The sequence below is a fragment of the Schistocerca nitens genome, chromosome 6 (assembly GCF_023898315.1).
Source record: "Schistocerca nitens isolate TAMUIC-IGC-003100 chromosome 6, iqSchNite1.1, whole genome shotgun sequence".
NCBI classification, from domain to species: domain Eukaryota; kingdom Metazoa; phylum Arthropoda; class Insecta; order Orthoptera; family Acrididae; genus Schistocerca; species Schistocerca nitens.
In genome coordinates, this window is record NC_064619.1 from 73,100,614 (window position 1) to 73,114,899 (window position 14,286).

The 14,286-nt window shown below is 40.7% G+C and overlaps 1 protein-coding gene across 2 annotated transcripts in view; it reads left to right on the forward strand.

Moving 5' to 3' along the window:
- Positions 1-1,830: 1,830 nt before the first annotated feature.
- LOC126262457 (transmembrane protein adipocyte-associated 1 homolog) overlaps positions 1,831-14,286 on the forward strand; it is a 133,842-nt gene continuing 121,386 nt past the window's right edge. The window contains exons 1-3 of one of the 2 annotated variants that reach the window (XM_049959113.1): positions 1,831-2,069; positions 2,254-2,462; positions 3,615-3,747. In XM_049959113.1, coding sequence (XP_049815070.1) covers positions 2,323-2,462; positions 3,615-3,747 — 273 coding nt within the window. In that variant the 5' untranslated portion in view covers positions 1,831-2,069; positions 2,254-2,322. The remainder of the gene's footprint in view (positions 2,070-2,253; positions 2,463-3,614; positions 3,748-14,286) is intronic. The other variant, XM_049959112.1, reaches the window with a different exon arrangement.

Here is a 14,286-nt window from a genome sequence, read left to right on the forward strand (position 1 = left end):
TCTTGCCTCCAAGAGTTTGTGTAGTATCAGAAGGCATATATGTTTCTAAAAATGATTCTAAAATAAACTCAAGTATGAACAAAAACCATGAATAGAGTGGCAAGCTACAACACATTCGTGAAGAAACATTTGTGACATTGGACAGAATTGCAGCTTACCACGTTGATATCAAAAGAATATAAACACACAGATTCACATGTAAGGAGCACAGACATGTACCTCTACATGCAACAGCGATGAACAGCTCGTTTATCGTTCTGTAGGCCTACTGTGTTTGTCATTGTCGCCTGTTGCCACAAGTACGACCTTCACCTTTATATTATTCTAAGTGGGAAAAGCAACTGCCAAATAGTGGGAGAAATATGCTGAAAACATTATAATGAGCTGATTACATTACATTTCACGAAAAACCAAATATTTGAATAATTTTCAAACAATCTGTCTGTAGGCACTTTCCTTGTCCCACAATAGTTTCGCTCGAAGTCTAGCGATCTGCACATTCTGACACTTCCCACGCTTTTGTAAGACACGAACAGCTGCACTTAATCTAACAACTTCATCGTCAAAGCAGGTCTGTGTTGATGATTCTCACGAATCTGGCACTAATACATGGAGAGTTGAACTGGCTGCTTCTGTGTCATAGGACTGTTTTACAGCTTTAGATTGACTGTCGAATCTTTGTGGCAGTTTCCTCTTCATCGTCAGTTGGCTTATTTGGAATGTCAAACAGTGTGGGTACTGCATTCCACACGAGTTTGTTATTGTCTGCGTTCATGAACTGGTTTTGTTCGAAACGTAGCGAACAAAACCTAATATTATTATACAGTTAAACCGGGTCTTTCTTCATAAGGTCTTTTCGACTGCTATAAACTAGCCATTTTTTGCTCCTAAAATGAAACATTCATCATTTATACACATACGGTTTGCAAGTGAATCCTGACGATACAGTTTAGTAACATGATGGTGTATACCTCTCAGGATCCTTAGGAAACCTAAACAAGGCAGCTGTGGTGTCTTCTTCGTATTGCTGCTGCAATTTGTTGCGCTACAAACGCTCCCGATGGTCAAAACCATTGTAGAAATCAAAATAAACAATCACTATTCGCTTTCACGATCGTGCCGAACTCACAGGTCAACCTACCGGCCGCTTGGGGCGCTGCTGGCGCTGAAGGCAACAAAATCGAGGCGAAGTGTCGCGACTGTTATGTTAGACTGTGTTATTATTGAGAACGTTTTGTAATATCTTTGGTTTGTGTTGTCCCTGATCAGATTCAAGAGAGGTTCTTAGGACCCTAATCTGTTCAGGCTAAATAAGCAACAAAGAAAGAAATGTACTGAATTATTATTATTATTGTTGTTATTATTATTATTATTAAGAAGGCTTTCTAAAATCTTTGGTATTTGTTGTCCGTATTGAGATGCAAGAATATACTGAATATTAATTCTAAATAATCAATTGTTTCGTTAATTGGCACATATTCAAAGTCAAAAGATTAAGAGTTTCAAGAAAATAGTAAAAAACAGACTGTCATCAACATGTGTGCTGGTATCGGAAAAAAAGCGTTGTTTAATGTAGGGATTTTCGTGGAGGAAGTTTTATAAATTTCTTTATAATTTCCTAGTGATGCAAAGTAGATATGAAATGTTGTTTTCCGATTCACTTGTAATTATTTCTGAAGACGATTTTTTGTGTGTGTCCAAAATTTAAGAAAAAGTGTCCTAGTATTTGTAGTTTGATATCTATCCTGGTAATGCTTAAATTGTTAGTCGACTTGTCGACTGTATGCCGATGGTTTGCAATTTTTATTGGTACTTGTACTAATACCAACTTTGATTTAGGGCAAAACAACTGTACTCAGTGGGTTTATTATTGCACAAGTTTGATAATAACATCGTTGGCATGGACTGGCGGAGAATACTGAAAAGTTTGACGTTTGTGGAAATGTGAGGTTTCACGCATGGGTGCCCAAAGCATGTTATCTGGAGGATAAGCTGCAAATGCTGAAGTTGTGTCGGGTATTACTGCGAGCTCCTCATGTGTCACTTAGCTGGAAGAAGACTTGAGAGTAGTAAGCAATTTCTGCCATCCCTAGTAATAGGTTTTCCCCAAAAGTCGTTTGATACGTGTGTAATATTTGTATAGGTGTTGATAATGTGACGCAAATAGTTCTCGAACTTTGAACTGGAAGTGTTCTTGCCCGTGGTTTGTGAGGAATTGAATAGAAGAAATGGATATTGTTTTTTGTTTTACAGTATCATTCGATCGCTGATGGCAATATTTAGGGCCAGGAGGCGATCAGAACTCGATGCGAATCCACTCGTATGTTGTTCAACCGAGAACTCGTGGGATATATTACCATGATGTCTTCTACATGGGAGCCAAATGCGACAACGCCTTCAGAACCGATTCAGGAAGAACATATTTGTAAGCTAGTACTGTACTACGAAATCGCAAACTCAAGGTAATAACAATGCATATTCATTATTAAATTTCATGCCCAACCTGCGAAGTGGAACACAAATCGTTTGTGTACAAAGAAACCTAATGTTACATGTAACGCATCTGTTAAGTTATATAACGTCTACATTGTCATACAAAAACGCGTCAGCCAAATCTTTGCTAGTATACTTAGGAAGAATTTTTACAGCAATTCAGTGTTCACTATCCACTACTCATACTGTTGTATTTTTTGAACTCTTATGTATGTGTATGGCGTGATTCACGTATCCATAGAAGCACTTTGTCTTCTTATTTGATTTCACATGCTTGTGGATTATACTATCTCCTGTGAACTTTTGACCATTTCACATCCTTGAATGTCATCCGTAATTTACTATGACATAGTAGTGTCATCTTTTCTGCAGACATCAGCGAAACATTCCAGTATACAAGGAAAATACATGTGACAGTTTTAGGCCTAACTTTTTTCCTTGTAACACAAACAAATAATGTTTGCCTGTCAGGCCCTATTATCCACCAGTGTTAATCCTCCTAATAATTATGGTATGATATCATCATCACAATTACGTAAGTAGTTTCCTCCTTCTGAGACATATGCTGTTGATTTTCTTATGTGGCTTAAAATTTGTTCAGTTTCAATCAGTATTCACCTACAGACAAAAATAATGGCTTATTGTACCACATTAAATGCGTAGGCTTTCATGTTCTACAGTTCTTTTGTTTAACCATTATAACTGACACGTGAGCAATGGAATGAGATGACTGAAACTGTCCTTTGTCAACAAGCCTACATCGTATTTGGAAAAGAAAAGCTTTGTAATGTAATTTCAGTGTTGTATTACAGTCAATGTGTTAAAGACAGCTGCCATCTTAAGGTAAAAGACCTTTATTGATATATTCTGTGGTACTGTTATGGTTGCATTGTTGTTTATTGTATTATGGCCAGGTAAAATTCAAAATTAACCAGTTATTTAAAAAATTATAATTTTATATGGATGATATAATTTCAGCTATAATAGTGGCTTGTTGTCCGAAATTTGATTTAATTGCTGTAAAGAACCCAGTTATTATTATTGTGTAGACTTTGTCAGTTTGTGTGAGAAAACGGGAAACAAAACCCTTTTTTTCAAATACATACTTCTGCTATTTTCAGAGTACGAATTTGGGATGTCATCATCTTGATGCCAAATTTTATTTTCCTTGTGTTCCTGACATTCCGTTTCAATAGAGCTCGTCTGAAACTTCGGGCAACAAGCAGTCCAATTTTTCTTGCGTTTTATGGACTGGTAAGTATCATGTACCTTTTTAAAAACTGTGTAGGCTACAGTTGTGATAAATCAGCATGTAGAGTGCCATTGCTACAGGTGCGAGCCAGTAAGGAGTTAGAACAAATATATGGATTTACTACTCCCAAAAGTAATTTTCACCCACCTACCAATGAATCTGTCTCTCAGTATCAGTAGTTGATGGGACTAAGAATTGAGATTGGTTTTGCCTTGCTTTGCTGCATCTCACTGAACCTCTCAACAGACCATATTAGAACCTGCATATGTTCAGGTGTTAACAAATTTAGCATCTGTAATAAACACACACACACACACACACACACACACCTGCAAGCTGCCATGTCTAATAATAAATGTTTGAATGTGCGGAATGCCAAGCGTCCTTGCCATTGCATCCATAGTACAGGCAGGTTGAATGAATACACACACATTAGCCAGCTCCCCTCCCCTTAGATAACTGTGCATGGAAATGCCTCAAGGATGAGGGGTAACGTGAAAAATTCTCCTCTGAGCTACACCAGTGTATTTGTATTTCCAATGAATGACCAGTCTCAACACTGCTGACCACAGCAGGAAGAGAGTAAATCCCAAAAAGTCGATGATTATTAGTGTTTTAGGGCGCACAACAACGAGTTTATCAGCACCCGCCAAAAAGTCGAGGGTATAAAACAGAGATTGGGTTATGTAAAACTGCAAGAATTCATGCTAATGAGAAACACTTAGTTATCAGTGAAAGAGTCTACATTTGCTTAAAGGGGGCGGGGGGGGGGGGGGGGCGGTGATCATCACTCACTGTTAAGAGGAAGGGAAAGGGAGGCAAAAGTAGGAAACCAGAAATAATGCAGCAAAAACTTTTGTGCCAGCCCCATTTGAAACATGATGGGATTTGAAGTAAAGATGGATGAGATGAGGAATATAAAGATATGTTGAAAGGATAATTCACTTATTAGACCGAAAGCGAGAGAAGTGACAGAGGAGAAAGTCTCAGTAAGTAACGTATAAACGTAAACTATTGTACAAATGGCCTACCGAGCCTAGAACTATGGATAGAGAGGGTAGGTGAAATTGATTTGGTTGTAAAAAGGGAAGTATGTAATTCCTCAGACTACATGACAAAATCAAAGGACCTCTCATAAAAAAAAGAAATTGTCACATTTTAAAGTTTATTAGAGGCACCTTAGTTAGTATTTTGACATTCATGGTTGACAAAGGAGCTGAAATTATTCGCTACGCAGCAAAAGCAGAAATTCTACAAAGGTAGATTGTAAAGTTCTCTTAGTAAAATTCTTGAATTGTTGCAAAGATAAATGCATTAATATGTCACTCATTTTGAGAAACAGGAGAAATCTCTTGAACTGAACAAGGCCTTAGGGCCCAGTTATATCTGTCAGATTATGTGCAGAATTTGTAGCTGAATTAACCCTATTGTAAACATAATACACTGTAGGTCACTCGAACAGGTAACTACCCAATAGTTGGAAGAAGGAACTGATCACACCTCTGTACAAGAAGTGTAGCAGGATTGGTCCCTCTCTACAAGAAGTGTAGCAGGATTGGTCCCAAAATTAGTGGTGGAATTGAGGCATTCTAGGTAGGGAGAATGCAGTACATTATCTTGCATGAAGAGCCATTGGTAGAAACAGAATGAACTTCAGATATGCCCCAGGAAAGTATGTGAGGACTCTTACTATTAGAACTTTAGGTCGATGACTTGGAATATGGTAGTAACCTCGGTCAGTTTGAAGATGAAGCAGGTATCTGTAATCCATTACAGTCTGAAAAAGGCTGCATGAATATTCACTTGGATCTTGACAAGATTTCAGTGTGGTGTAAAGATTAGAAACTAGTTTTAAGTGTTAATAAATGTAAAATTTCCTGTTCATGAAACTAATACCAAAATGTATCAACTGTTCGTTAGCAAGATTTGGGGAAATTGCATCAGTCTACGAAGGACACTGCCTACAAATACTTGTGACCCATCCCAGAATATTGCTGACCAGGAAACCTGAATTTACATAGATGTCAATTATCCCCAAAAGTCTAATCAGAAAGTTTTGAGAAAAAATTTTTTAGTGGTGGGTGTCTGTAACTGCTTCTGCCCCCCCCCCCCCCCCTCCCAATAATTTCTGTAGGGACCCTGAAGGCAAGCTTAGATTAATTAAAACACACACAGGAGCATTTAATGGTAGAATAGGAAGTATGTGCACTTAACAGTGATTCACAAAGTGTGACTGTAGATGTAGAAAGTAAAATAAATAAATAAGCATCACAGTTTTATTAAAATATGTGCCAATAGTTCAAAGCAAGGTAACTTGTGTTGCAATTCCGTTGTCTTTCGTTACTGTTTTTTTTTTTAGAGCAGATCTCCCACAAAATTTATTGCTGAGCTACATGTAATCCTGAAGGTGTATTGACGGAGATGAGTCATTGAGAGAAGAATTTATCACCTGCTCCAAGCCACTTAGTGGACTATGAGTAATATCTCTTATTACCCAGGAAAGAAAGTTGTCCAGTACATAAAAGGTCTCCCTCAGTATTTTGGCAATTCTAGTGGGTATTAGTTAACATTGAACTCTTAGGGAAACAAGTTGCTGTAGCAGTGAAAGTAGCCTACAGGGAACTCAATGTACAATTCTCTTACAGTCTGATTTTTCAGTTAAGCCAAAAAACCATGACATTGTAGTGTGAGCAGAGGGACAAGAAGTTGTCGTTAGTAAATACCAGCCATTTGCATCTCTGCACAAGGGAAAGTCATCTGCATCTACATGCATAATCCACAAGTGACCACATAGTGCATGGTGGAGGGTGTGTTGAACCACTGCTGATCATTTCCCTTCCAGTTCCACTGACAAATACAGCAAGGAAAAGCGATCGTCTACATTCCTCCATGTGAGCCGTAATTTCTCATACCTTATCTTCACGGTCATTACGCAAAATGAATGTTGGCAGCAGTAAGATCTTTTGCACTCAACTTCACACGCCGATTCTATAAATTTTCTCAATAGCATTCTTTGGAAAGACCATTACCTTCCCTCCAGAAATTCCAGTTTGAGTTCCTGAAGCATCTCTGTAATACTTGCGTGTTGATTAAACATACCGACAACAAATCTAGCAGCCCCCTTCTGAATTGCTTCAATGTCTTCCCATTTGGGTATCCCAAACGCTCAAACAGTATTCAAGAATTGGTTGCACTAGTGTTCTACATGCGATCTCCTTTACAGGTGAACCACACTGTCCTAAAACTCTCCCAATAAACCGAAGTCGACCGTTTGCCTTCCTCATTATAATCCTTACATGCAAAGCTTAATACTCTTGCAAGAAGGTCCCCAGCTTGCGTTTTTATGGACTCGCCATGTGACGATTTTTTATTAAACGTGTTCTGTAGTCTGACTGTATTGATGAACCATCTAGGTTTTTATACAGTATATCAAATGTATGTGCCTAATATGAGAAGCTACTGCTGTTGGGTACAATCAAAGGAATGCACCCATTACAGTACACAAAAAATAAATTGGTTCCTGGCTGTGCAGGTGGTGTGGCAGGAGGGGGACAAATGTAGTGGTGGAGGTTCCCTTGTAGATGGCTGGTGCTCATTAAGGAGGGTGGAATTCGACAGTTGCAGCCTATGCAAAAATGCATATCTTGCATAACATTTCAGCTAAATGTGTCTGTAAATGATTATATAAAAAGATTGTCAGTATGACCAGTAATTAAACACACACATATATATGTTTAAAGTTAATAGTTTCTCACTAATGTACTGAAAAATAGTCACATTTACAAGGGATCGGCCAAAACAAAATGAGCCTGATCATGCGCTGCCAGAAGGAAATCGCATAAAACGAAAAAGCCTTTCCTTGCTGCGTGATCCGCTGGGGTGTGTGTGTGTGTGTGTGTGTGTGTGTGTGTGTGTGTGTGTGTGTGTGTGTTGTAGGCACACTTGCAGCTACTGACCTGCAGCAGTTAATGCAATATCATATGGTGCTTTCATGCTGCTTTTCCTTACTTTTGATGAAGGCTAGTCATTTTCTGACTAACCACTGTTGTGACACTACTCTGACTGCCTATGTAGGAGACCTTGTCTCTTGAGTCTTACCCCAGCTCTGAACTCTGTTGTAATTACTTCTGCCCTCAATCCATATAGCCAATACATAAAAGGGGCAATTTTTAACTACTGTGCTAATTACTGCATTCATCCCTGACTCCATAAATCTATCTTTCACCTCTCGCCAGTGGTAGGATCTTGGATTGCCATGGTTTGTTGTTTAAATACGTGAGAGCGAGGCAGAGCAAAATAACTCACTTGGCATTGGGAATTGTGACGCTCAGTTACTTGACGCCTACCATACCAGAACTGTTCCACATGCTGCAACAATAGGTCTGCGGTGATCCTCCTGGGCTGCTACCATTCGACTTAGTGAGCGATCCAGGCTAAGTTCCCAGGTGTTATTAAGGAATGTAAGGTTTAGTTTGCTGCATCTCTAGAGGTCCATTTGGATGGTATAGATGTAACTCCTGTCATAGTAGCTGGAAAATGAAATGTGGGTCCCAGAATATCACACACGGTCCCATAGATAAACAATCTGCTGTCTCATAATTCCAAACATCTCACCCTCATTAGTTTCCACTGGTTATAACAACTAATGCCCACCACTACATAATTGTAAAATAAGTATATCTAGTGTAAATCTGCCTTCTGAAAATATGGTTCCGGTTCTGTCACATCTTTTTTGCAAGTATATCCCTCTTCTTTTACCCCTGAAGAGTTGCATGATGCATGTTCTCCTACTTCCCAAAATTTTTCAAGTTTGACATATGATCGCTACCCCACTATGGCATTGCTGGAGCTCACCCTTGGTCATAATCACATGTTGGTCCCCATCTTCTGTTAGTAACAGCATCCCTTCTTCTGCTATTTGCACAAATTTTCCAGTTTCTGCTAACTTCACTGGACAAGCATATACGATGTAAAACCTGAACACTACATGCTTGACGATTACCTGTACTTTCACCTATACATACTCTCTGTTGTTATACCCATCATTGCACCATGGTAGAAGAATGGCAAGCTTTGGCTGCTCCACTCCACTAGTAGCTGTAATTGTGGCAATTCTTGCATCTTTCTCAATCCTCTCAAATACTGTTAGAGTTACAGCAAGTTGGGACTTAACTGCCCACATAGCACTTCGTGGATGACCACTTGTAGATAGTTAACTCCACCCTAGTTTCCCAAATAGTATCGCCCAGGGAGTGAAATAGCCTTGTTAAGGCTAGTTTGCATCCAGTACCTGTATTCAAGCTTGTACTGCTTCCAAATCTCAAGTCAGAATGCTAACCAAGGCCCTGGCATATCCCAAAGTTCCTTAGTCAGTTTTTGGAGCATGCATGTGTTGTTTAGCATGCCCATCTCCAACTTCATGATCTGCCACTCCACAGTTAATTCACTTGCCTCTGCTAACCACCTTCCAGTCTCTGCCGTTTTGCTTGCTTGCATTACTCAAGTTTCCCATCTTAAATATATTCTTCAACATTCCACACCATCATCTGTCCATCATGTTTGTACTCTCGTGGATTTGTGTGGAACCACTCAGATTACTTCTGTGTCTTCTCATTTAATCATCCATACGCTTCAAGCAAATTTCAGAACTCCTCATAGACCAGTCTTACACTCCCTACAAACAGCTAATTGCTGTATTCCAGTAAACACTTCTTCCAACCTCTTAATTTCATTCTGCAACTCCCACACTTTAACCACTAAACCTAATGAACACACATGGCTGGATAACACCACCTCTGGTTGCTCAGAAAACACAACTACTCCATCCAACTGATGATCCTGCAATGTCCTCGCACAATCTCCAGTGAAGAGATACAGCACCATTAAAACTACCATCCTTTTTTAGCCTTTCCCCTGTACAGAAACCTGAGGACAGGGACTGATCTCACCTCATCTCCCCAAAGACACCTGCTGTCTCAGAACAGCATGTCTAAATACCCTTACAATAAAACCTACCCTAACACAACCATATAACAATGTTAATACCCTATGAATATAATAGAGGGAAACATTCCACGTGGGAAAAAATATATCTAAAAACAAAGATGATGTGACTTACCAAACGAAAGCGCTGGCACGTCGATAGACACACAAACAAACACAAACACACACACAAAATTCTAGCTTTCGCAACCAAAGGTTGCCTCGTCAGGAAAGAGGGAAGGAGAGGGAAAGACGAAAGGATTTGGTTTTTAAGCGAGAGGGTAAGGAGTCATTCCAATCCCGGGAGCGGAAAGACTTACCTTAGGGGGGAAAAAAGGACGGGTATACACTCGCTCGCTCGCGCGCGCGCGCGCACGCACGTGTGTGTGTGTGTGTATATATATATATATATATATATATATATATATACAAGCAGACATATACCGTGTGTGTGTGTGTGTGTGTGTGTGTGTGTGTGTACCCGTCCTTTTTTCCCCCCTAAGGTAAGTCTTTCCGCTCCCGGGATTGGGATGACTCCTTACCCTCTCCCTTAAAACCCAAATCCTTTCGTCTTTCCCTCTCCTTCCCTCTTTCCTGACGAGGCAACCGTTGGTTGCGAAAGCTGGAATTTTGTGTGTGTGTTTGTGTTTGTGTGTCTATCGACGTGCCAGCGCTTTCGTTTGGTAAGTCACATCATCTTTGTTTTTAGATATGTTAATACCCTATAGTATACACAAAAGAAAAATATTCAGTAATCACAAAAGTCGTACCATATATGAATTCTTCGGCCTTAATGCACAACGAGCCTGAGATTTCTGGCCCTCTTTCTCATGTTGCTCATCATTCTGCTTCTTCTTTTCATCTGTCTCCTCACTTTTACCAATACCTCTTGTGGAATTGCCTCTGGCACACACTTGAATGGTCGTAGACACAAAACATGCACAATTGTCATTGTCGTTAGCTTCACATTTACTGGTGATCTTAATACTGGGCAGGATTTAGCAACTTATCACTGATTTACTAATCCTTAATTAAGATACACACCGGGCAAGGTGGTGAAAAGTTATCAAGGGTTGGCAAGGTGTACAGCAGCACTTAACTGCAGCATTTACTCGTGCAGTTATGGTTGAGTGTAGCAAAACCATTCTGTGCCCTAAAACCACGTGGGTAACGAAACATCATTTTCCTCATCATTCATACAAAAACACAAGGCCTCACGTGATAGAAGAGAAACAACAAATAACGCAGTTGGTACTGCCTCTGAAAGCTCACTTGGTTCTGTACTGTCACAGTTCATGTCATCAGTCAATACAACCAAGAGTGTTTCTCATGGCATGCTTGGAGTCAGCTGCCGATCTTTCATTACAGCAATGAACCAACCACTTAAAATAATAATAAGGCAACAGGCATACACATTGTCGTTTCGGTGATTGACTTCATTCACCGTCACTTGACTGCCTGGCCGAATAGCTCTTCTTACAAGGAAGCCAGTGCTTACTACAAGCAAGCAAGAAAGCAGGCAAGCATCTCCCAACTAGAAATAAAACATAGATGTTGAAACACTCGTGCAGGAGCAGAATTCAATTTCCCATCTGTCATCGATTGCTCAGGAGCACACAAACACAGAAAACTATACATAGTCTGAACAATCACCATAAAATGTTTTTAGCCAACAGATCAATCACTTTGACCTATCAGGAAGTGCCCTTATGGCATACCATATCACTCAGCTGTAATCAACGGTGCAATTGAGAGGCTGCCCCCAATGATCTCTACATAAAGTAACCTCACATCTTCATGCACCAGAAAGAACAGATACGATTCTGCAATGATGTGTTAGAACTAGCTAACATTGATGAACAGTCAGTCACAACGACAAGTCTCCGTGTGACTCAGAAATCATAGTCCACAATGCACACTCTGCCACCATGTCAACATAGGTTCTTGGGCTTGTCCACTGGTCGGAAATGCCCTCTCCCAGATGCCCAAATGTTATTTCCCCTCCTTGGTACACAGGCCACTCCTTGCCATTGTCTGCTGGCACAGAGTGGCATCCCCAGCATTGACACACAAACCTCCAGATGTCAGACGCTCAGTTCGGTACTAGACGTCGTGTGTTGATAGAGTATCAAGAAAAACACCGATTTAATTTGTACTTTGTGCTGTTATCCAGTAGAATATGCATAAATGGTAATTAAAAGTAACACTAGAAGTACACAGTATAGGCAAACCATATCTGGAAGCTCTGAATATGAAACTCTCTGGTAAATGAGTTGATGGTGTCAGATTGTTGTGCTAAAGGTCTCGAGTTCAAAACTCACAGATGGCGATTCAACAGATTACACGTGAAATTGTTATATGGGGGAACATTTTTCTGCCACGTAAAAGACATTTCGGAGTTTGTAGCAATAGTCTTTTGGCTGTCTGCTTTAGTGTCATTAGTTGAAAGTAGCAAACTTATAGCATATGTTTGTGTAGATAACACCACACCCATCTGTACAAATGTACTCTACAGGTTTGCTACTTTCAAATAACGAAGCAAAAGCAGACTGCCAAAAAAACGTTGCTGTAAACTCTGAAACGTACTTTTACGTGGCAGAAAAATGTTCTCCACTGTATTCACGCATAATCTGTTAAAAAAAATCACCATCAGTGGGTTTCGAACTCATGACTTTTGGTACAACAATCTGATGCTGTAGCAATTCATCTACCAGAGATCTTTACATTCAGTGCTCACAGGTATAGTATGGGTAGACTCCATAGTTCTGGTGTTATTTTTAATTACCATTTACACATCCACTGGATGACAGCACACAGCACGAACTAAATTGGTGTTTTGAATGATACTCTATTGACAAATGTTTGGTACTGATCTGAGTGTCTGACATCTGGAGGTTTGGGTGTGGGTGCTAAAAGTCATTACAGCAGTTCAAATTGCTGTGGCAGACCACCAACCGGCACGCAAGAAAGAACAGAGGATCCAGGAATACAATTCTGTTGACTGTCATATGCTAAGGCACGCAAGAGATAAGAATGCCGTCATTCATGGGTATGACAATCAGTCATGCTAACATGACCATTGCAGCCCCCACCCCTACCTTAATGTTCCCCTTCCCCAAAGAGATCTCCCACCAACCTCCTCTCCTGTGGTTCCTGCAGTAGGTTCTTCAGGAGCCACTTGTCACATCCAGGCAGAGAAGCATCCTTCTTAGATGTCTATCCATAATAGGGCACCCTCTTAGGATTCCTCTCCCCATCAACCCTGGGACATGAGGCCCGACACCAAACAATGCCTAAAGAAGTCATGGCATGTGGGTCTCAGGGCTGTCCACTCTTCATATGTCCCCGCCCTCAGTGTGGATAGCACCTCGATCTTGCCCACCAAAGGTTAAGAAGAAGAAGAAGAAGAAGAAGAAGAAGAAGAAGAAGTTAAAGGGTCCTCCATTGCCCGCATAGGTGCCAGATCCCTCTGTGCTGTTGGATTCTGAACAGATGATTGTGGATGTGGTTCCATCCCCACTGGTCGCAGGCAGTGATCCTGCGGTGTGAGGCCTTCCAGGCCGCTTCCTGTCTAAACTGGCCACCAGTCATATGATTTTCAGTGGAATTATAATGGGTACTACTTTCACACGCCAGAACTACACCACTTCTGCAGTTTGCAGTGCTCTCTGAGAATACACTACACTCGTGACTACTGTCCAACACTCCAGAGCTATTGTGTGTTCTGTCGGACATGCACTGGTCCCGATAGGGCATCTGGAGGGGTCTGTACTTTGGTTCATACGGATGTCATTGGTGAATAGATTCCATTTCGTGCCTTAGTGGAGGCAATAGTGGCTTTGGTGCAAAGGGCCTCGGCAATTGCCTTTTGCAGTGTCGTGGCAGGCCATAACTTCTGTTGAATTGACCACATTAATCCAACTACTTCCCCTCCCACCCCTTTTTTCCTGTTTGTGGAGTTCATTGCACACCACCCCCTGTGGAGAGTACCAGTTCATATGGTAGGGGCCTTCTAATTGACAAATTTCTCACGGACCATGATCTGTGCCTCCTCAGTAATGGTTCTCCTATGCACTTCAGTGTCACCAATGGCACCTTTTAGTTAACAATCAACAGTTTCTTCACCTAATCTACCATGTTGGACACTTCACAGAGCCAATTGGCCTTGGTATGCGTATGCTGTTAATTTGCCACTTTGATTGCATTGTATTGATGAGGTTATGCAAAGCTCTTCCACCTCTCACCATTTGCCGGTGCTGTGGTGGACCAAAGCCTTTGCAGTAGGTATTCAGGATCACGGATGAGCCCTGCAACAATTCAAATGACATCCTTTGCAGACCGACCTCACCATTTTCAAACGAATTCATGCTAAGGCTCGCTATTTAATCAAACGCAGTAAGAAGAAATGCTGGGAGTGGTATGTCTCATCCCTGGTTGAAATGTGCCTCTTCATTTCGGGTGGGGGCCTTCATCATGTAACAGCTGTTCCGGGTCTGATCTTTGTATCGATTCAGAACATCTTCTGACCCATTTTGTGACAGTATCAGTGTCTTCTTCCT